Source organism: Urocitellus parryii, chromosome 2 (assembly GCF_045843805.1).
Source record: "Urocitellus parryii isolate mUroPar1 chromosome 2, mUroPar1.hap1, whole genome shotgun sequence".
Classification (NCBI taxonomy): Eukaryota; Metazoa; Chordata; class Mammalia; order Rodentia; family Sciuridae; genus Urocitellus; species Urocitellus parryii.
This window is the reverse complement of record NC_135532.1, coordinates 23,143,059-23,166,471: the sequence shown is the minus strand read 5'-3', so window position 1 is coordinate 23,166,471 and position 23,413 is coordinate 23,143,059. Positions and strand designations below refer to the sequence as shown.

At 35.2% G+C, this 23,413-nt stretch overlaps 1 protein-coding gene across 3 annotated transcripts in view; it reads left to right on the top strand.

Moving 5' to 3' along the window:
* Positions 1-23,413, top strand: part of Usp12 (ubiquitin specific peptidase 12) — a 97,445-nt gene that overhangs the window by 37,042 nt on the left and 36,990 nt on the right. Inside the window, exon 2 of one of the 3 annotated variants that reach the window (XM_026388370.2) lies at positions 21,459-21,539. The exons of 1 other annotated variant lie outside the window; for it this stretch is intronic. In XM_026388370.2, the coding sequence (XP_026244155.1) occupies positions 21,459-21,539 (81 nt within the window). Of the gene's footprint in view, positions 1-21,458; positions 21,540-23,413 lie in introns of those variants that run through there. One more of the 3 variants, XM_026388373.2, reaches the window with a different exon arrangement.

Here is a 23,413-nt window from a genome sequence, read left to right as displayed (position 1 = left end):
TCTTTCTTTCTTTCTTTCTTTACCAGGGATTGAACCCAGGGTGCTTAACCACTGAGTCACATCCCCATCCTTTTTTATTTTGAGACAGGGTCTCACTAAGTTGCTTAGGTCCTGGCTAAGTTGTTGAGGCTGGTAGAATTTGCAATCCTCCTGCTTCAGCCTCCTGAGCTGTTGGAATTCCATTTTCTTTTTTCAGGTGATCTTTTAGGGGGTTGCTGTAAGAATTTACTGTGTACATTTTAACTTATTTGAAACAGATTCATTCAGATACTAGTTTAATTCTAGTAGTATATTAGAACATTATAGGTTTATTCTTTTGCCCTCCTTTTAATAGTATTGTTCTTGAACATATAACATCTGCTGTTATAAACTTAATAATACATTCTTGTGATTAGTACTTCACTATTTTATTTCTGTGCTCACTACAACCCACCTCTTCATGCTATTATTGGTAAACATCTTACAGATTACTTAATCTTTATCTGAAATGCTTGAGACATAAGAGTTTTGATTTTATTTTTTGAATTTTGAAATATTACTATTTATACAATGAGATATCTTGGAGGATGAGACCCAAATCCAATATAGAATTCATTTATGTTTCATATACACCTTATGCACACATTCTGAAGTTAATGGTATACAGTATTTTTAGCGTGTTTATGTTTTGCTTGTGAACTCATCATATGGGTCAGGTATAGAATTTCCCACTTGTACAATCATGTTAGTGCTCAAAGAAGTTTTGGATTTTGGAGCACTTTGGGCTTTGGATATTCAAATTAGGGTTGCACAGTCTGTAACTATTACTATATTTCTCTATGTTATAGTCTCTATTATATGCATCTATATTATACATTTGATTTTTTAAATCAGTGAAGAAAAGAAAGAAAAAAAATGTGGTGTCCTTTATAATTAAACACTTGTTGTTACAGGTGTTCTTTCTTTTGGGGATGGTGGTAACGGGGATTGAACTCAGGGCAATCCATGACTGAGCCACATCCCCAGCCCCATTTTGTAATTTTATTTAGAGACAGGGTCTCACTCAGTTGCTTTAGTACCTTGCTTTTGCTGAGGCTGGATTTGAATTTACAATCCTTCTGCCCTTGCCTCCTGAGCTGCTGGGCCCTGGGATTACAGGTGTGCCAACCATGACCTACAGGTGTTCTTTTTTGTTTCTTTGTTTCATGAGGACTTGAATTATTGAAGTTATTTCTGGCCTGAACAATTTCCTTTAGTATTTCTTGTAAGATGTGTCAGTTATTTTCTTTTGGGGAGGGGGGAGTGGTCGGGAGAGTCTTCATTTCACATTTAGATTGAAATCTTTGTCAGAATTAGTAGCCTTGATTAACAGGTTTCTTTGAGTACTTTGAATATCTTACTTTGCCTTCCAGCTACCTTGGTTTTTGCTAACAAGTCAGCCTTTTGTCCTATTGGAGTTCCTTTGTAAATGATAGACCTGTTTCCTTCAAGAGTTTCTTTTTGGGCTGAGGATGTGTAGCTCAATGGTGGAGCACATGCTTAACATGAGAGAGGCCCTAAGTTCTGTCCTCAGCATTGCCCTCCTCCCTCACCATTTTTTTTTCTTGTTTGACTTAAAATTTTTATTATCATATGTCTTATTTGTTCTCTGTGTATTTATGGCATAATATTCTTAAATTCTGATACTTTTTCAATTGAAAGTTTTTTTATTTTGACGTTTCATTTATAGCATATTAACTTTTTAAGTCATAATGATTAAATTAGTTCAGTTTTTTAAATGTTTCAGCTGAGAATATATTGCTGTAATTAAATATTACAAACCTTTACACAGAAGACATTTTTAGGAAAATTTAAAAAAACAACTAAGATGAAGTGGTAGTATGAATTCCTTTCATGTGTTGGTTCTTGTGCCTTTAGGTGATAAGCACTGCTAGCTCTTTCAAAAGACGGTGGCTATTGAAGTGTCAGGCTGCATGGAGTTTATGTGGTGGCGTGTTGGTTTCCTAGAGCTTCCTGAAGGTATCATAAACTGGGTGGCTTAGAATAACAGAAATTTATTGTCTTCAATCCTGGGTGCCAGAATTCCAAAACCCAGATGTTGGCTTGGCTATGTTATCTCTGAAGATGCTGGGGAAGGATCTGCTCAGGCCCTTTCCTAGTGTTTCAGAAGCCTCAGACATTCCTTGGCTTTAGATGGTCTGTCATCTTCTGCCTTATGTCTTGGCTTCCTTTGTGTGTTTGTGTCCAAATTTCCTAGTTTTCCACCAGTTCTACTGGATTGGGATTCGCTCTTTTGACCTCATTTTAACTTGTTTATATCTATGAAGATTCTGAAACGGATACATTGTGAAGTTTTGTGGGTGAGGACCTCAATGTATTTTTTCCCAGTGCCAGGTGCACAGTTCCGCCTGTAATAGATGGGTTAAAGTAATATTGCCATCGTTAGTCCTTTTAGAAATGGGGTAGGGAACTAAGGAACTTTACCTTTTCAAGGGGAGTAGCAATTGGTTTATTTAGGTATCTTTTCATTTTTATGCTACTATTAAACCCAGGGCCTTGCACATGGTAAGCAAGTGTTTTCCTACTGAGTTACATCCTCAGCCCTTTTTTATTGTACCTAGAGACAGGTATGGCTAAGTTGCTCAGGCTGGCTTTGAACTTGTGATTCTCTTGCCTCAGTCTCTTGAGTAGCTGAGATTACTGACACACACTGCTGTGCCCATCTTAGGTAACTTTTAAACTAAATCATTTAAATATCTCTCAACCCACCTAACAAATTTAAATTTTGCATTGGAATTTAGCAGTGGTGGAATTTACACTTAATTTTGCATTAATCTTACAATGACTGTCATTTTCTGGAAGTGGATGTAGTTAACTGGTTGATTTTTCTCCTTAACTTCTCATTCCTTTCCCTACCTTTCCTGTAGCCTTTTTCCAGTGTGATACTTTCTTCTAGTTACATGGATACTTTTAAAGAAATTGTAGTGTTTTACTATTATCAAAGGAATGCATATTTATGATAGAAATGTGTGAAGAAGACTGTATTTAATCAGTCACTTTTAACCTTTATGTATATTCTTTTTAGCTTTTCCATACATGGCAAGCCTAATTTTTAGAACAAAATTTGGGTCATTATATATTCTTTTAACATTATATATTCTTTTTACCATTTTTAAAATTATCTATAGATAATTTAAATAAATTGTAATTGGTACTACTTTCAAAATCAGACACTTTTTGTGGATTCTGTAATTGCTTAGGGCCTAAGACATTTTTTTTCATTGTTTCTCATTTTGTTAATTGATAACAAAAATATAGCGTTTTAGAATTAGAGTTTTGTTGTAAAGGGACCTTGGGACAACTAGCCCTCAGTGACAAATAAGTGTTGTAGGAGAACTAAATCTGAGGTCCTATTTCAGAGTGATGAGCAGATTCTGAATGAACTCTTTTAGCATAGTAATTTAGATTGAAGTTACGTGGGAGCTGGTTTATGTTTAAGTTATTATTAATTTGTCTTTCCTTTTGAAAAGCTACCAAACCAGAATAACAAGCTTTGGAAAAAAATGGTTATGCAGGAAGCCATCAGCTAACAGGCTGACTTCCAAAGATTGTTGTTTTGAGCTTATTACTCATTTTCCATAGAAACAATATCTAAATTTAGCTCCTTTGTCAAATGGACAAGGTACATTTTATCACTATTATTCCCTTTCTTCAACATTTTTATGGGGGGAAATTGACTCTTAGGGGCTTCCCTTGCCATAAGGAGAAAATGTGGCAGAGAATTTCATGTCTTTTGCCACATGTCCTTCAAGAGGAAGTTCACTAGGAAAGACATACTTTGGTAGTTATTTGAGGAGAAAGAAGGGAGGGAAGTGTAGTGAAGAGTGCAAGGTCTGTGTTTGACACACAGTTTCAAGACCTGTGTTCAAATTTCCCTCTGCCATTTGTTAGTTATCATTGTGTGCAAATTATCTTAACCTCTTTGACTTTATTTCATGTATAAAAGGGGTCAAAAATAAAATTGCTAACAGTGGAGTAGTACTTGCTGTGTGCTTGATATTGTTCTAAGCTGTTACATGTATTATCTAATTTTATCCCCAGAACAATCTTATGAGGTTAACACAAATAACTTAAGAAAACTGAGGCACAAAAAGGAATTTCCCTAAGGTCACACTATGATTAAGCTGATTAAGCTCGTAGAGCTAGGATTTGAATCCCTATGGTCTGGATCTAGAGTGTTCACATATAACAGTCTTACTCTGCTGATTGTCCAAAAATATGCTTTAAGAGTTATTGGGATGAATAAATGAATGCTCTATGAAGGCAAGGGCTCAGTTTAGTAAATGTCAGTTTCCTTCTTTAGCTCTTTAATTCTCTGCTAGGAACCCTCTATTTTCATGCCTACTACATACCTATTATTACAAACTGTGAATTCCCCGTATTAGCAGAAGGTTTAACAACATCTTAACCTTTCTTGATTTGACTACTACATACTACCATCTTTGTAAAGATGAAAATCCTGGGTGAAAATTTAGGGCAGTTTTGGAGAAGGGAGGACATGGGAGTGTATGGTAGCAGTATCACTTTATGCCAGAGACTTTTATCTGGGGACTGAGTGCCTTTTCTGTATTTTTGAATTGTATTTACTTATCTCTTTTTCTTCTGTTCCAATGAAACATTTTAACCTTTAGATTAAAAGATATTTGAAGAGGGAATTGAATACTAAGGAATGAATTGGTGGGTAGTCCCTAGATGAGTCATCTGAAAGTAAGGGCATATTTCTATATAGCAATTCCATTTTCTTAGTCAAAGAAAGTAATTTACTAATATTATTTAGTATTCGGACCATATTCCAGTTGCCCCAGTTGTTGTGGAAAAAAAAAAAAAAAAGTCTTCTGTGGTGTTTTTCCTTTGAACCACAGCCCAGTCAAGATGCATGCTTTTCATCTGGTTGTGATGTCTCTTTTTTAATATAGAGCAGCCTCTTAAGTTTTCTCCACAACAGTGACTTTTTGAACAGATGGACTGGTTATCTTGGAATAACCCTATCTGAACTTGTCTGAATGCTTTCTTATGGTGTCTTCTACTTTGTTTCTTTATCCTTCTATATGTTGTAAAAGAAATTAGGTCTAAAGGCTTGATTAGGCTGAGGTTAAATAATTGTCTGAGAATACTTGCCAAGTGATTCTGTGAATTTCAGATTGTGGAACATAATGGCAGTTGTATCACTATGTGGTGCTGAGTTTGCTAACCCAATTAAAGTGGAACCAACCAGATACCTTCACTGTAAGTTAAATACTTTGCAGTTGCCAAGAATTCTGAGAGATTTGTCAGTTTGTTGATATCTTGCACCTGTTGATGACTAGGGCATTTTTTAAAGTTCTTTCATTTGGTCTTGCAAAATGTTATATTTCTTACTCTGTTATTTGTTCCATATTCATTAGTAGACATTATTCCATAAAGAACTTTGTGTTGTTAATTGGGATTTAACCTTAAATATTTCATTCTCTAATTACTAGTTTTTGGAAAAAGGAATTGGGATTGATACTCCCTACCATTAGAGTGAATGATTTCCCCTTTATTGTTGTTCTACTCTTCTCTGTTTTGAATGTTCCAGGTTTTTTTTTTTTTTTTTTTTTTTTTTTTTTTTTGTACTGGGGATTGAACCCAGCATGACTTTACCACTGTGCTACATCCCCAGCCTCTATTATTTATTTTGAGACAGGGTTTCAGTTTCTGAGGTTGGCCTTGAATTTAATATCTCCTGCCTCAGCTTCCTGAGTCACTGGGATTACTGGTGTGCACTACCATTCCTGGCTGGATTATTATTTTTTAAGTGTTATAATCCACTATAGTTGGTTTGATAATTAATTTCAATCATGTTACAATCTTTTTTTTTTTTTTTTTGTAGTACTAAGGATTGAATTCAGGTGCTCTATCACTGAGCCACTTCCCCAGCCCTTTAAAAAAAATCCTTTTTATTGTGAGAGGTCCAGTATGGCTTCAAACTGAGATCCTCTTGCACCAGCCTTCCAGGATTATAGGCATGTGGCACCACATCTGGCCATGATCATTCTTTGTATATGCTCAAGTTATTCCAGGTTTTGTGAGTGGAAGCCCCTCCAAGTTGGCTACTATGATTTTGTTAATTTTTTAAAAAAATATATTTTCAGTTGTTGATGGACCGTTATTTTATTTATTCATTTATAGATGGTGCTGAGAATCGAACCCAGTGCTTCACAGGTGCTAGGCAAGTGCTCTACCACTCTGCCACAATTTTGTTAATTTAATTTTGATTTTTAGAAAAATTGGAAGGATAATAAAAAGAAATCCCCAAATATCCTTGGCCCGAATCCATTGGTTGTTTACATTTTGCTTTGAAAATGTGTGTTTGATTTTATTTGAACCATTTGAGAGTAAGTTGGATAACTATGTCACCTTATCTTGAATTCAAGCCCCGGCACTAAAGAAGAAGGAAAAAAAAAACTCCTAAATTCTTTACCGTGTATTTTCAAGCAACATGGATATTTTCTTTCATAAACAGTATTATTTAAAAAATCAATACCATTATCTAATCCATAGTCCATTTCTAAATGTAGTCAGTTTCCCCAGTAATATCCAAAATCAAACGAAAGATTAGTATGCAGTGTATTTGACACATTTTTAGTGTCCTTTTGTAACCATTTTTGAGCTGTTCTTGTCTTTGTCAACTGATCTTTCTAGAGGTGTTCAAGGCAGTTATTTTGCAAACTGTTACTCAAGTTAGGTGTGGCTGATGTTTCCTCATGATTAGAGTCAGGTTATGCCTAGTTTTTCTTTTTAAAGCAGTGATACATTTTACTTGAATTTTGGAGGGGATACTTCTGAGTCTGATTGACATACTGTTCTTTATTAAATTTCATTTATTAGTTTTAGGAGTTTCTATGTCTCAGTTGATATATTACTGAAAGAAAAACTTATTCCTTTATTTGTGCATGTATTTATTTATGTCAACATTGACTTATATTTTGTTCAGTGGATTACGACCCATTATTGTTATTAATTTTGATGTTCAAATTATTCTTAGTCAGTAGACTTCAAGTTGGTTCCTGTCCCTTTGCTAGGCACTTGTCATTCTTTGAGTACTTCCTCACTTCTTGTTCTGGATGTGCCCATTTCTATTGGGGTATCATGGTTAATAGGCTGTTTTAGTGGACATAACAAGGAACTTTTTCTTTTCCTTTGAAGTGAGTTCACCACCATAGTTGCAAATTGAATTAATGTTAGAGGTTTTTTTCCTTTTTTTCTTCTTTGAACATTAACTTCTATCTTTTAAATTGGACTAGCTACAGAAAGCTTTAGAGAAATTTTCGTGTGTCATTAATGAAGTTAGTGATACTGTGTAGTTTTAGTTTGTTTTGGCTGGATACGCTGTCAGCCTGCTTGGATATAATTGTGAATAATGATCTCAAGAGCAGATGAATATTTGCAGTTTGAAAATTTGAATTTCAAGTTAAAAATCTTGGATTTAGTATATCTAGATATTGCTTTATTTACATGTGAAGAAGGACTAACAATCAAATTTATTGGGATTCAAAGTGTTACAGAAAAGACTTCAATCTCTAAATAAAATACAAAATAGGGCTGGGGGATATGGCTCAGTGGTTGAGTGCTTTGAGTTCAATCCCCCCCCCCCAAAAAAAGATAAGACTTCAGTTTTTTGTTATCTATAAAATTTGGCTGTTACCTGAAAAGATTACTTTGAGGATAGAATTATTTAATTTTAAGATCATGTGTGTAAAGTTCTCAATATAGTCCTTGGCCCATCATAGGTTCTTAATAAATGGTACTTATTCTGTTAAAAATGAATATTGTGCTTATAATCATAATAAGTATGAAAATATTGTTTGAATAATAAAATATCATATTCTAAAACTTTACTTCCTTTGTGTTTTCATAACTATACTGATTTGAAAATGAAGATTTTACATAAGTAATCCTCATGAGTTTTCTGAATAAGTAAATGTGTGTGACAACAGAACATTATCAGCCCTCCTCAAGCTTTCCCCATCACTATGCACCATCTTCTGTAACAGGTCAGTGTGTGCATTATTTTTATTTTTTCTCTATTATGTCCTATCCAAAATGTAAAAGAATCCGTTTTCAAGATGAGAATTGCATTAGATAAGAAACTTGAAATGGGTTTTGTAAATAGCTTATTATGTTATATAGTGATTTTTAATGTAAGTATTCCAGTCATGTATTTTGTAGATAGGGAATATGCTTAATTTGCATTGTATCTATTACAGAGTAACCACTTGGACCTTTTTTGATGAGCAAGAATATCTTTTCATTATCATCTGTTCTTTAGTTATGAACAACAAAGATGGAATTATAGTTTCCTTGCCTTTTTTCCCCCCTTTAAGGATAAGTCATAACTGTCCTTAGCACATATAAGCCATGTAAGAAAATTTTTTAAAAATTCACATATGTGAATCAGTCTAGGCAAGAACATTTAACACTTGTATGTGACTTCACCTGCACATTTATTTATATTCCCCCTCTGTGAAAGAGCTTTGGGTGCGACTTGCATGCATGAAATTTCTGTAGAACTCTTTCTAAAGAAATGTCAAGTATTACAAATTGATTAGTAACTATTTATAGAAGCAGTTTTATATAAGTATGTAGCATAAGTTGTAGGAAACTTACAATAGTCGCAGGCATATTAGAGTATGTTGGCATTATAGAAAGAAATCACTCCTTTTAGACGTAAGGTAAGCTGTGACTATGTAGAGAGCTTATAAGTGGTTCTGCATCTTAGGTATTGTGTCTTGATTTGTATGTTGAACTTCTTGCCCAAAGAAACCATAAATCTAGGAAAAGTGCAACAAAATGTTTCTGAAATGTTTATAGGTTATGAAGTGGATGCCATAGGAATAAACTGAAAATAACTGGATAAAGTTGCCTAGAAAGATAATGGTTAATATATAGGATATGATTATAAGACTGAGTGGTCATGTGATTTATTGTCTAAAATGGGGCACTTTGGGAATGCAAAGCCATGCTTTGAGTTATGTCATGGCAATTGGTGCATACTGTTCAGGCAAATTGGAATATCTGGTTACCGTGTTAGTGGGTAGACATGAATTTCTCTGTCATATCCTAGAGCTCTAGAGTTAATATGTCTTTAAAATTTAAGCAAAGGAAGTAATAGTAGCACAACACTACACAAATTATGGCAAATGTGAATCTTCTTACCAGAAAACATGTGTTTATAAGTAAATGGATTATTGTCTTATTATTGTATGCTTTATATTATCACAGATTTAGGGACTTAAGCCAAGTCACACTTATAATATTCCCCCTCCAATATTGGGGATTTGATCTCAGGGGCATTTTACCACTGAGATATACCCCCAACCCTTTTTTATTTTTAAGACAGGGGTCTCACTAAGTTGCTGAGGCTAGCCTTAAACTTTAATCCTCTTGCCTCAGAGTTGCAAGTTGCTGGGATTACAAGTTTATGCCACCTTGCACTGCACACTTTCCAATCATAATGTAACTATTAAAATTAATTCTTTAATTTAAAACAAAATTTTGAAATGAATCTGAAATAGATAATTGATATTTAGATTTCTTTTGTAATATTTTGGACAGTATTGGAAATTGTTTCATGAAGTAGTATCAAAATGAAACCAGCTTTGCTATGGGGTGAGTTTCTGATGAGATTGGTTTAGCATCTGGTACTCCTTCTGTAAGTGTAGCTTAGAGATATTTGTTAAAAAAAATTAACTTATTTATATGACTTAGACAATATGAAGTGATATTTTGCTTGTTAAATGATCATATTTTATAAGAATTTTATAAAATTATTTATATTTTATAAGAAGTATGTTAAAAAGCAATCTTAGGCATTTTATGTAATTATACGTAAGCCATTCTAGGGCAACCTAAACAGGTACACACGCCATCTTGTAAAATTAATTCCATGGAAACAACAGAAAATGTGATGTGGGAGAGTGGTGAGGATGGTGTAACAGAGCTAGAGATGAATGATGCTATCAACAGGTCAGATATTTTTGAGAACTTCTCAAGGGACTGAGAATAGTAGATAGGATTAAGAAGACAGGTGAGAGTAGAAAAAGTTACAGCAGGAAAGAAAACCAGTAAGCCTCACAGTTGATCCTAGTCTTCTCATGAGCATTAATGGGAGCCTAAATTTGGTTTTTGACTAAACCTATAGATACAGCATAGACAATTTCACATGTAAATGTTATAATTCCTGAATATATAAAGAAGTAATTCGGAGGTGGAGTTTTAGGACTAGTAGAAGAAAAGGTGAATGTTGTCATTTCCTTTGTTTCACACAAGAGATTTCTTAATACTGTGCCCAGTAATACCTAATAAAATTTTCGAGGTGGCCTGGAAAGGAGAGTAGGAAGTGTACGCACCGAGTTTCTCACCTTACAAAGCTGTTGACTGAGTTATGTAATCTGCTAAAAGTTATTATAATAATTATAGTAAAACCATTAACCAGGTTGTCTCAGGGGAAAAGGACCTTTAAAGGAAGGAGTGATGAATAATATTTTGATTTTTAAACTTTATACCCTCTATGATTTGAATTATTTTTAGATTGTTAGATTGCAGTATTTATATAAATAAGGTCTTGTTCTAGTACTTATAACAACTGTTGACAGGGAGCTAATTTCAGACTTTTACATGGGTTAAAGATAGAGTCTTTTTTATTTTTTATTTTATTGGTTCTTTTTAGTTATATATGACAGTTGAATCCATTTTTTATATAATTATAAAACATGGACATGTCTTATTCTAATTAGCACCTACTCTTGTGGATGTACATGATGGTGGAATTCACTGTTGAATTCATATATGTACATAGGAAAATTATTTTAGAATCATTCCTTTGCCTGTCCCTCTTCCCTGCCCTTCATTCTCCTTTGTCTAATTTTCTGAATTTCTTAGAATCTTTGCTTTATACCTACACAGCACAGTTCAACAAGATACTTTACTATCTTCTGGAATTTTCCCTTGTGCAGTTTTGTTAAAATGGTCACTTAGAAAATTTTAAATGACTAATATTCCTAGTAATACCTTTACATAGTGTCTTAGATTTTATAGTACTTTCACATTCATCATGTGATTTCCATAACAACAGGGTGAGGTAGGCAATTTAGTTGTTTTCCTAGATTACAAAGTGAAGAAACTTAAGACTGATGTACTTAAATGATGTACTTTGATGCCCAAAGTAAGTGATTTGTGAATTGGTGATAGTTTGGACACATACTCCTGTTTCAGGCTCAGCCACTTGTTCCATAATGATTCTATTCCTGCTCCAGGCTTTTCCTGACCTGAAACAGCTGCAATCTGTCTTACTAGTTTTTTTTTTTTTTAACTTCGACTTGAATTCAAATTCCAGAATGTAGGAAGAAATCAGTGTCCCGTTTTAAAAATGAATTTTACCACAGATGTTACTTCAATCTGAAAATGCCTCACAGAGACATTGGATATCACTCGGCTATGTTATTTTCATAGGTAGGCTAATACTTATTCCTTACCGTGGAGAACTGATCTTTTCTCATTATGTAGGTGCCTTCTGGAATTTTCCTGATATGCTTGTTTTGAATTGTCATGGTTTGCTGAAGCAAAGCAGTAAAATTCAAATATTGGTTCCAGTGATTAATCTTTTAGCTTGTGGTGTGGTAGCAAGACTTGACCTCATCTGAACCTTGCACATGTGGTGTTCACCCAGGAAATTTTGGGTTTTAACACGTGAGTTGCTTTCCAGAAGAACAGTTGATGAGGAAGTATGTTCAGCTCTTGTGTTGGGAGCCCAGTGTAATACCCTTTATCACGTTTTTTGTTTCTTGGGGTTTTTTGGTGGTGAAATATGTGAAATAAGTTTGCCAGTTAACCAGTACAATTTATCAGGTTATCTATTTCTAAAATGCTTTTCATTATCCTAAAAGGATATTCAGTAGTATCTCCTTATTCTTCCCTCCCTGGAATTCTGGTAACCTCTAAGCTCTTTATTGACATTTCCTGTATGTTCATGTGGCATTCTCCTGATTTCCTTCAGAGGTACTTTTCATTAGATCTCCCCCCCCCCTTAAAAACACTATATTTTGCTGTTTCTTTATATGTTTTGTGATTTGGGCGGATGTGGGTGTGTGGGGTGGATGGATAAGAACTGGGCAGTTTGGATATTACAGTGTGGTAACTCTGGAAGTCAGACTGTCTTCCTACTCAGTTATTGCTTTTGAGGGTTGAAGTTCCCTGTTTGTATAATGACTTTTTCAAACTAATTTGCAAAGTTTGAATTCCTTGTTTTGGGTGGTCAGTGAAGTTTCTGTTTTAATATTCCTGATTATCTTCTGACCTGATGAAGATTTACTTAAATGCCTGTCCCCCAACCTCCCTAAAAGAAAGACAAACGAGAAGTTGTTGCAGCGCAGGATGTTAGAAACTTAGGCAGGCATCTATGCTGTTCTTCCAGGCCACTGCCAGACAACAAAGTACAAAACCCTAGATATTGGAGGGCAAGGTCCTCGCCGATTTCCTTGGCACTAGGCAGCCAGCCACTCAAGGGGGTAGTCCTGTCCCCACCTCCGTAGGGTGGTGGCACTGAGGAGTAGGGGTGGTAACAGATTTGTATAGATGCTCTCTTACCTTTCCCTCCTCCAGCACCCTTCTGGGTGTTTGGTGTCTACTTCAGTTCCCGAGTTCAGAACAGCTGATTTTGATGATGTTTTCAGCTTAATGGTTTTGGTGTAGGAACTGACCTTTGGAGCTTCCTATTCTGTTTTCTGTGATGTCACTTCAGCCTTGAATTATTTGGATGTGACTACACTTGGTGGCAACTGCAGTCAGTTTTTTTCTCTTTCCCCACCATTGTTTGAAATGGTGGTGGTGGTGTGTTTGTTCTTCAAGGAACTGAAACTACATTGTTGTGGGAAGTCCCTCATAGGACTTGCCTAGCACCCTTCACAAAAATGATGCACAGCTTTAGAGTGACACTCAGTTTCTGGGATGTTGACCATGTAGTTGCTCAAAATCATCTTTACTTGTGCAGAACTTAAGTTGGTTTCCATTCTTTCCGTTGTATAGCTGGAAAAATGGTTAAGAGTTAACCAAATTTTATAGGTCAAGGAAATTGAGACCTGGCAAACAGAAGTGGTAGTGATGATTCTTTTTTTCTTTCTGCTTTACTCTGGTTTACTATATTAAAAAAAAAAAAAGCCAAAAGTAACTATTTTTTAAAAATTGTGATAAGAATTAAGAACTCTTTCTGAGACAGCATTGTGATACATTATGTATTTGAAGCATGTGGAATATTTTTATTATTTGACAAAACAGTATATAAGTTTAATGATAATTTCACTTTAATTAGATTGGCCTGGAATTAGCTTCTGGAATCTGGGGTATGAATTTGGCAATCTAAGCCATCAGTAATTTACTTTGCCACTTTTGATTTCACTTAAACTTAATAATAATACTTTGTATTTGTATAGTTATTTTCTTTCCAGCAGTGGGAGGTATTTTATGAATACATTATAGGAGTTGGGAAAAGTAGAAATGTTCATGTTTTCTTAAGTGGAACAGAATTAAGCACAGGTTTTCTGACCGAGCATCCTCAGTCAGGTCAGTAACCCAGACAGGTTTCTAGTGGGTATGCCTGATAGCCATCCAGGATTCTTGTTTTCTATGATGTGGAAGCATTATTTGGTCAAACTGTCAAATATGATTATAAAGGTTAAAATGATGAAATGCTGGGGCTGGGGCTGGGGTTGTGGCTCAGCGGTGGAGTGCTCACCTCGCACCACATAAAAAAATGAATAAATAGAAAAATGAGGGGATTGTGTCCAACTACCACTAAAAAATAAATACAAAAAAATGCTGAAATACTACTTGTAACTTGTTCATCTCTGTTGAGTAGGTAGAGTGCTTGCCTAGCATGTGCAAAGCCCCTGGGTTCAGTCCCCAGTATTGCAAAAATCTTGTCCATTCTCTGCCCTAGGTAAAGTACCAGTAATACATTTCAGGTACTAGCTATCTATAAGAGTATTATATTTTTGGAGAATGGTTTTGGTATTGATAGAAGAACAGGATTTGTAAATTTCATTGTGCACACTGAAATTGTTAAGTGTGTCGTTATGCTAAGTTTGGTCATAGTTGAGAATTTTCTGTTATTTTAAGCCAGATATGAAGGGTTGGCAGAGTAATTTTTAGTAAGCCTGATATTATTAGTACTTACTGACAAGGGTAAAGGAAAAATCTCCTTTAGGTAGCTCATTGTCTCATTGAGGATATTTACAGGTCAAAACATGATTTTTTTTTGGGGGGGGGGCGTGGGAGCACCCAGTTAGTGTTTTTTTGTTGTTGTTGACAACTTTGATATAATTTCAGGATACACACATATATTTTCTATAACAGATATGGGGGTTAGGCCTTCTCTTTGATTTTCACCTTTTCCTCACTTAAGAGATACAAATTTATTTCTTGCAATGTCTTTTATACTTTGGATTCATCTCTTTTACTACCTGCATTTGCTTCTTTGTGATGTTTATGCCCTCATACCCTCATTGGCTGCTTCCTGTACTCCAGAACAATTCTTAGTTTACCAAGGTTTCTTGCTTTTCTCACCTCTGGGAACAGTTCCTGCCTGATCAATATTCAACTTGGAATGACAAATTCCAGCTTCTAAAATGTGACTTGAAAAATGAAAGTGGAAAAAATATATTGAATCTCATGTATTTGTATTAAACAACAACAAAAACTCTTTGGTAAGAGTTTGTCATAACTTTAATACAACACAAGAGGAAATATACTAATAATTTCGTTTTCTAGATATTATAGGTTCATTAATTTTTTTTTAAGTTGTAGATGCCTCACACATGCAAGGCAAGTGCTCTACTGCTGCTACACCCAGCCCCATTATTTTGTTTTAAGCATTTTTATTTCTTACTGAAGTATATTTTCTACATTCGTAAACAGTATATACTGAACCCACTTAACTTCAAAATATGTCCTCATGGTTACCTTTAGAAAAAAATTTCTATCTTTAGATGCGGATGTTTGCAGGCCAGGAAATTGCTAAATTAAGGAAATAAGTTAATTCCAAAATAAATTATTTTCTTGCAAACATCCATGGTTATTAGTTTGCTTTGGTATAATTTATATCTTAAGTGGCAGAGTTAAAGCTAGTCCATTGTATGTTTTTCATGCTTGACTGTATAAAAATTATTTATGAGAGAACACCTGTCTCCTATATTACTTCCTTTTTTCCCAGTTGCAGATATTATCTTAGGTTTGCCAACAACATTTAATATGTAATTTTTAAATTATCAAAACAATAGACCCAAGGTATGCTTGCAGTTTTAACTTGCAAATTGCAAGTTCACTTGATTGGTGATTCTTGGTATGGGAAGAGCCAGGACTTTATGTTTTCAATAATTCATAAACTAGGTAGATTTAAGGAGGTACACACAGCATTACACAGTTCTTGCTGTTGGCTGACTGTGTCTAACACTGTGATATTGTATCCTGACTTCATTCAGTACTTGTTAATGTTTTATCTTTAATAGACTGTCCAACATTTTATTATTGTTTTAACGAGGTGGGATGAGCTGATGGATTCACATTTTGATGGCAGTGTGGGAATGGTAAGACATAAGGTTGTGTGTCTGAGGAAACCAAGGTTCTGACCAGGACCAGACTCAAGCCTATAGCTTTGCCAGGTTACTATCATCCCTGTATAACACTTGTATAATGGATCAGTTCTGTCATGGAATCTTTGTTTGGTAAAACATTTTCCTTCCCTGGTTACCTGAGGCCTAATGTATGCTAGGCAAGCATTCTGCCACTGTGCTACATCCTCTGCCCTTTTTAAAAATTTATTTTGATGTGGATGAATTACTGAGGCTGGCCTTGAATTTGGAATACTCGTGCCGCAGCCTCTCAAGTACCTGTGAATACAGGTGTGCACTGCAGCACCTGGCTAGACATCTCCTTTTTTTTTATTATTTATGTATTTACTTATTTATTTTAAAAATATATATTTATTTTTTAGGTGTAGATGGACACAGCACAATGCCTTTATTTTTATGTGGTGCTGATGATTGAACCCGGGTCCTGCCCGTGCTAGGCGAGCGCTCTACCACTGAGCCACAATCCCAGCCCCTAGACATTTCCTTTTAAAATGAAACTTGAGTTTCAGTAGTAATGTTATATTGACAGGAATATTGACTAAAAAAAATACTTCCCAATGTTAACTTCTAATTCTTAAGCACACCATTGATTTTTTTACCTTAACTATTGGAGACTTTATGTTTAGATGTTTTATGGTTCTTTTAAAAAATCTGCTTAGAGGCCAGGGATGTGGTTCAGTGGTAGAGTGTTTGCTTAGCACGCACAAGGCCTTGTTCTGTCTTCAGCACTAGGAAAAAAAAACACAATCTTATGACAAAACCAAAAAAATCTGCTTGGATTATTTCTTGTTCTTTCTTAAACTGAAGGTATAACTCGAGAGAGTCCCAGTTCCATGCTGGGATTTCCTGTTGTGATCCAGGTCTTGGGTGGGCCTCATGTTTTAGCACCTGTTTCCTGTACTTCATTCCATTCAGCTGTTAAAAGAGACACTAAAAGTCACTGGCATTGAAAAATATTCTTAGTGTGAAATTTGTATTTGCTGATTACTTACTTTCTCCTGGTTTCCCATCACTTTGTTTTTTGGTTTCTATGGATTCCTTCTTTTGCTGGCTTAATTTTTTTTCAAAGTTTCATTTTGTTTTTGTATGTTTTGTTTTCATCAGGAGGTCAGAAGTATGTAATTGCTTCTTCACTATGAATTCTGTAACACTAATAGGTATTAAGTCTAAAATTATCTTTTGCCTAAGTTACAAAAATAGGAGCAAAACAATCAGAAAAAAACAGATGTCTTCTCTGTGTCATGTTCTCAGACAAAAACCAAGGAATCCTGCTAGAGCAGGGATTCTGCATACCACCATTTTTTAACCTTTATCCCAGTTAAGAATGGCAGATTTCATAAGCTATTGTTAGTTTTGGTGGGGTCATTCATATTTTTAAGTGTGGAGATGGAAATTATTCAGAGCCTTTTCTGTTGAATGTTTATTTGTTCTACGCTCATTTTAAATCCAGGGGTGCTTGATTGCCATTATTTGACATGATGAAATTTGTCAGCCTTAAGTGAAATCCTTGAAGAATTTGTTTGTAAACTTTTCTAAGATGTTAAAAGTATACAGCGAAAGTTTGGTTTGGCAGTTGATTTCTAGCAGCTATATCTATTTTAGTGTTAAAAACACTTTTGAAAACCACTCATTGGGCTGGGCACGGTGGCGCATGCCTGTTATCCCAGCAGCTCAGGAGGCTGAGGCAGGAGGGTCATGAGTTCAAAGCCAGCATCAACAACTGTGAGGAACTAAGCAACTTAGTGAGACCCTGCCTGTAAATAAAATGGAAAAATGGGGCTGGGGATGTGGCTCAGTGGTAAAGTGCCCCTGAGTTCGATCCCTGGTATCCACCTCCCCCCCAAAAAAACCCCACACGAACTCATTAGAAACCAGATTGTTTAGCATAATCACTTTCAATTAGTGTTAGGCTAGAAATAGGAGTTATGATTATTTTGGCAGAGAAAGTCTTGAATATATTCCATGGGAATGCTTCTTTTGTCTCTGGAGTTCTGGGCCAGGGAGGACTCTGACTTTGGGAAGTCCCAACAGACCAGGCCTGACCACTTGCCTTAGAAATCAAATTAAAAAGTAATGAAGTAGGGAAGGAGTTCATTCAGTATAGCCACACTGGAAAGACAAGCGTAGACCAAGTGTCCTTAGCTCTGTCTTTGGGGGTGGATTTAAATAGGGGAAGGAACTAAAGTGGGACCAAGAAGTGTGCACCCTAATTAAGCAGTCTATCAAAACTGTGGTCTGGTTCATAGTCTTTCAGGTCTGGTTCTGTGAAGTCCTGATGGCTTCTGGGTAATGGCTCCAGGGGAGTCATTACCACTTGAGGGTGCAATCTGGTTCCCATCAGAGATGGGAAATATTTAGGGGGGTGTTTCCCATCATGGAGAGATTTTCCTGAAAGGCTCACTTTTCTTGGAATCTTGAAAGTATCTTAGTTACACTTGTCTCAGTGTCTTCAATCTGGAAGAGGAATGAGAGAAGCTAGATAAATTTAGGACTAGTTAACATTGTATTACCAGTTTTTAGAGACTTCTAAGTGATTAACATGTGTACATTAATTGTGTTAGGGTAGAGAGGAGACAGATAAAATGAAGGCAGAAATGTCAAGCTTTTGTCCTGCTTTTAGTTACCATCATACATCTCTAGGCCTGAGTGAACAGTTGGTATTTTAGCAAAAGCAGCCTCTAAGAAGGTCCCTATTATACTTTGCCTTTGCAGAAATCTGTATAGCAACAACATTACCATAGTAAGGTGTAGTTTACTGTGATACACTTAGTTTAGATTTATAATAAGGCAATTTTTTTTTCTGTTTTGATCTACTGTACTCCCTCTTTCCATAACTGTAATTCATGAGCTGTTGAATTGTGTTGCTTGGCATGTATTGGCTAGGATTTCCCTAGAGTTTTGTGTTCATTATAGTCGTCTTCAGAGGCATTGATAAATATGCTGGAAAATAATAGAATATTAGATTAGAAGGGACTTTTAAAAAATGACATAATCTTTTAATATCCTGAATAGTTTTAGTTGTGAAAATCTAAATTTGTATACAGGCTTTTTTGAAAACCTGATAGACTTGGAACTGAGGGTTTAGAAAAATCACCAAAGATTCTTAAATCCAGAAAGATTAAATGACGGTGATCTATAACTGTTTTTATTTTTGCATTCTTGGCTTTCTCTTTCCAGCCTTCTGAATTGGCTTATGGTTCTGCTTTGTTGTTGGGATTTCGGGGCAGTACAGTGATGATAACTCTGGGACCTCTGTGCTAGTGCTTGCCAAACCAAGAAAGGGTCTTATTTTTTTGTTTTATGGCTGTTCCCTCCCCCCCCTCTGTTTTTTGTTTTTTTCTCCTGTTATTTCTTAGCTTTTACATAGGGCAGATCAGATTTATTAGTGTGATTATATATCTGGGAAACTGAGGCACAGTGAAACTAATACTTGACCCATAGTTGAAGCTGTGAGGTTAAGGATGAAAGTACATGTAGGTACATGTATATGTAAGTACAAATGGACATCTGGGGCGATTAGAATACAGAATGTGTTGCTGGAGAAATAATGTTCATGTCATTCTGTTCTTATTTCATTTTTATCCATTATCTCATCCTACGTATGGGACACTATAAAACCTTAAATTGAGCAATTTCATAGGTGTCTTATAAAAAAGTTTTTAGGTTTTTATAGGTGTCCTATATCTAAGATGGTGGGACATAATAGGTTAAGGGTCAGAAATGCTTTCCTAAGGTGTGTGTGCTGGTATTTTGTTTTTCTAGAGCGATTGAGGGTGTACTTTATTTATTTATTTTCATTGTTTTATTTTATTAGGCAGTGAAGTTAATACTTGATGTTTTATGTAATAATAGTTATACATAATAGCTGAGTTCATCCTGACAAAATCATACATGCATGGAATCTCACCCATTCCATTTCAGTCTCCTCTCTCTCAACCCCCTCCCCTCCACTGCTCCTCTTGCTCCTCCATTATTCATTCTTGATTGGTGCTTTCTACACACACATAAAGGTGAAGTGCCCCGGGGCATTTATATATACACATGACATAATTTTGTTAAATTCACTGCATTTTGAAGTGTATTTCATATGATAGTTCCTTCTATTTTAGTGGGGAAGCGGTTTGACTTATTCAAATGAATAATATTATCAATTTGAATTTTTAAGAACAAGTGGTAAAAACATGGGTTTATTGATTATTTTCTACATACATTAGGAAGTTTTGTGGCAGGCGCTTGAGCTGTCAGGATTGGAAGGGGAGGACTTAACAGCATTCCACCAGTTTTGCTCAGTGCATTTTGAAGTTGGTTCTAATAATTGTAGTTGTTATAAAATGTGAACTGATACCCAGTTTTAGAAATAAATTATATTCATTAACTAGTGATTATATCAAGATTTTTACATAAAACATCAAGATTTTACGTAAAACCAAAAGTAATTTCTAAATTCAAAATTTAAGATGTTATCCTTTTATATAGCAAGTGCCTACCTGTTAGCTGAAGGATATTAGAGGAAATATTTTGGGTGGGACTTGACCACCAACTCATCAGGTACCTTTAATCCATGCTTATTTTCAGTCTGGACCTGTCAGGAAGTTGACGACAGGTGCCTAACAAAGGTTTGGGCTTCCCTGGTTCAGAAGCAAGCTCAGTAAGGAAGCAGCAGGTGTGAGATTCTGAGCACTGATGTGTTGTTAACCATGCTCAGTGAGTGGAGAAGGCAGGTTGTGTGTGCTGGGTCTATATAACTCTTTCAGGTGTCATTTGTAGATTTTTTTTTTTTTGTGGGGTGGGGGTGGGGGTAGGTTTGTATTTACCTGGTAGTATGCTTTCTTGGGAGTTTTCAAGATAAATGTATCTAGAGTTTTCTCATTCTCAGAATTGCTTTCATTTCCCTTTTGAACTTCTTTGAGAGTCCAGGTAGTGGTATTCATATGTGTGATTATCTAGACTGGTGCTCTTGGCCCTGGTTCTTCCTTCTCACTTTCACAAGTTCTTCGGGGACCTCAGGTGCACAGAACTGAGTTGATCCTACTTTTAAGGCCATGGCACATTGTGGAAGATTCTTTTATTGGATTTTATTTTATTTTTTCCTTCTTGTCCATGTCCCATTCCTCTTCTAACACGCACACAGATGTGTTGAATGTGTGTAGATAGATAGAATAGTGTTTTGTTAATTTTTAAAATTTAATTACATTCTTGAAATTTATTCATATACGTCTATGTAAGTCTATTTTTTTTTAAAATTCTGGCTTTTCCATGTAGTATGTTGTCAGATCTTATAAATCTCTTTCCCCAATGGTCAGTTCTTGAGTCATAAATGATATTGCAATCAACATTCTTGCTACCTTTGACTCTGGGTGAAAACTTCTCAGTTAAAAACTTATTAGCCTACAGAATTGCTAGCCCATTGCATAAATGCTTATTTCATTTCACAAAGTTTCAGCTCTTGAGATGGCTACTATCAAATTCTGCTCCTGTTTGATTCAGTAGGAGCTTTCATTCATACTTAGAGAAAAGGAACACATTAGGAATAAAATTCCTTGACTGAGGTTTTGGTTTCATGGCAAAGTTCCTGTAAGATAGTTTTCAGTCATATTAAAAACCATTATTCTTCTCTTCAATATCATCCTTTATTTTCTTTCAATAATGTGAGGTTAGTATGATAGGAGAATAGATGCAGTCTTTTAAAGGATATCTCTGTAATGCCTATATGATTGGACAAGGTTATGGAAATGCTGTAAGTACTAAGATTTTTTTAAAATTTTCATTTTACAGGGCGCCAATGCCTCGGCATTAGAGAAAGAGATTGGTCCAGAACAGTTTCCAGTAAATGAGCACTATTTTGGATTAGTCAATGTAAGTATCCATTGATACTTAGCTTTCAGAATCATGTTTGGAAGCCAGTTAAGAAATGATGAATGTTCTTCATAATTTATTACAGAAAAAATGATGATTGGTATTATTAGAATTTTATGCCAAGAGACTTGATTTACAGTTGTAAACTGATGAATGGAAAGGAAAGTTGCCTGAAATTTTAGAATAGTTTCTTGTTAGCTTCATTTTTCCTATTTTGTGAAAAAAGTTTCTCATAACCAAACTTGCATCTATAGTGTAGACCAGGTGACCTCTTGATTTTTTTTTTTTTGAGAATTATTTAACTAGAAATAGTATACATGTACAGGTACATAAGTATAGCTATGTAAATGCCTCCATGCGTCCAAAGGGTATTTGTTAGTTTACTTCTGGCATAACCAGTGCTAGCTAGATATATATGAAGGTGCAAAGTAAAAAAAGTATGCATTCCTATCTTTGTGGTAATAATTGTAATTATACATTATTAAAATTCTGGAAGAACTTTAGAATTTTTAACCCTGATTGTTGTTGATTCTGAATCATTGGAGATTACCACATATCTGTTATATAATTGTTGTGTTAGTTTATTTAATACTGTTGTATATCCTGTTAGGTGGAGTCATAGAGAATGTTTTAAAAATTACCAGTTTTACTAAAACTGGTAATGGGTTCTATTGAATAAGTTGGTGTTTCATTAAATATGAGTATGTAATTAGGATGTGTATGAGATGAATTTGTCTTGGAGTTTCCCTCTTGCTTTGGGAATCATCTGCGTGTGCTTTGTGTATAGAGTTTGTAAGGAAGAATCCACAGTCCCTATCCTTCTTTCCCCTCCACAGAACACGCTGCTCATTACTCCTAGCTGGTTCTTTTCTAAAACTTCTTGTAATGTTCTGAATAAAGTGCTTATACTGCTGCCCCTCCCCCCAATAAATATATTGATTTCAGAAATTTTGTTCTCTCCTCTACCTAAAATTTCACTATCTTCTTCTATATGTTTATATAGTAATTTTTAGTTTAACCAGTGTTCAGTGTTTTTTTTTTTTTAAATATTTTTTGGACGTTGATGGACTTTTATTTCATTCATTTTATATGCGGTGCTGAGAATTGAATCCAATACCTCACACATGCTAGGTGAGTGTACTACCATTGAGTCCCAGCCTCAGCCCCAGTGTTCAGTGTTTGAGCTAAGATACATGATTGTATTTTCTTCCCTTTTGAATGACTTTGTTTTCTTAGAACCTAGTAATCCGTACTTTATTTTTCTATGTTCTTAATTTTTGTTTGTTCTTCCCAAAGTCATCAACAGAACTAAAATATACAAATAAAAAACCCACCACCGCTGAACAGCTCTCACCACCAGTTTACACTGAGTCCTACCCACCAGATAAATTCTCAGTACTCGGATGCCCTTGCTCTGGATCCTTCTGTCCTGTTCCTGCTGGGTGGACCCTGTGCCTGCCTGGAAGTCTTTTCCCCGACTCTAGATGTTCCTTGTACCTTTTCCTTTTTTCTTAGATTCCCTGTTTGCCTTTTTGATTTCCTTCCTTGCTTTGTAGAACACATTCTGAAATCGCTTCTTTAGGAAATATGCATGGGAGATAAACTTTGATGTAATGTATATTTAAAATTTTTTTGGTTATTGTTATGGCTAGGTATGGATTCCCAGAATTTTTAAGGTATTACTTTTGCTTTTTGGCTTCTTACTGTCAAAAGGTCTGATATCATTCTGATTCTTGATGTCTTCTGAATGTGAATTTTTTGTTTTAAAACTTCTTGGGGCTTTTAGCATTTTCATCATCTATAATATTTTATAGTTTGATGATGTGTCTGTGTCTCCCTCCCCATTATTGTGATGAGTATTTATGGTCCCATTT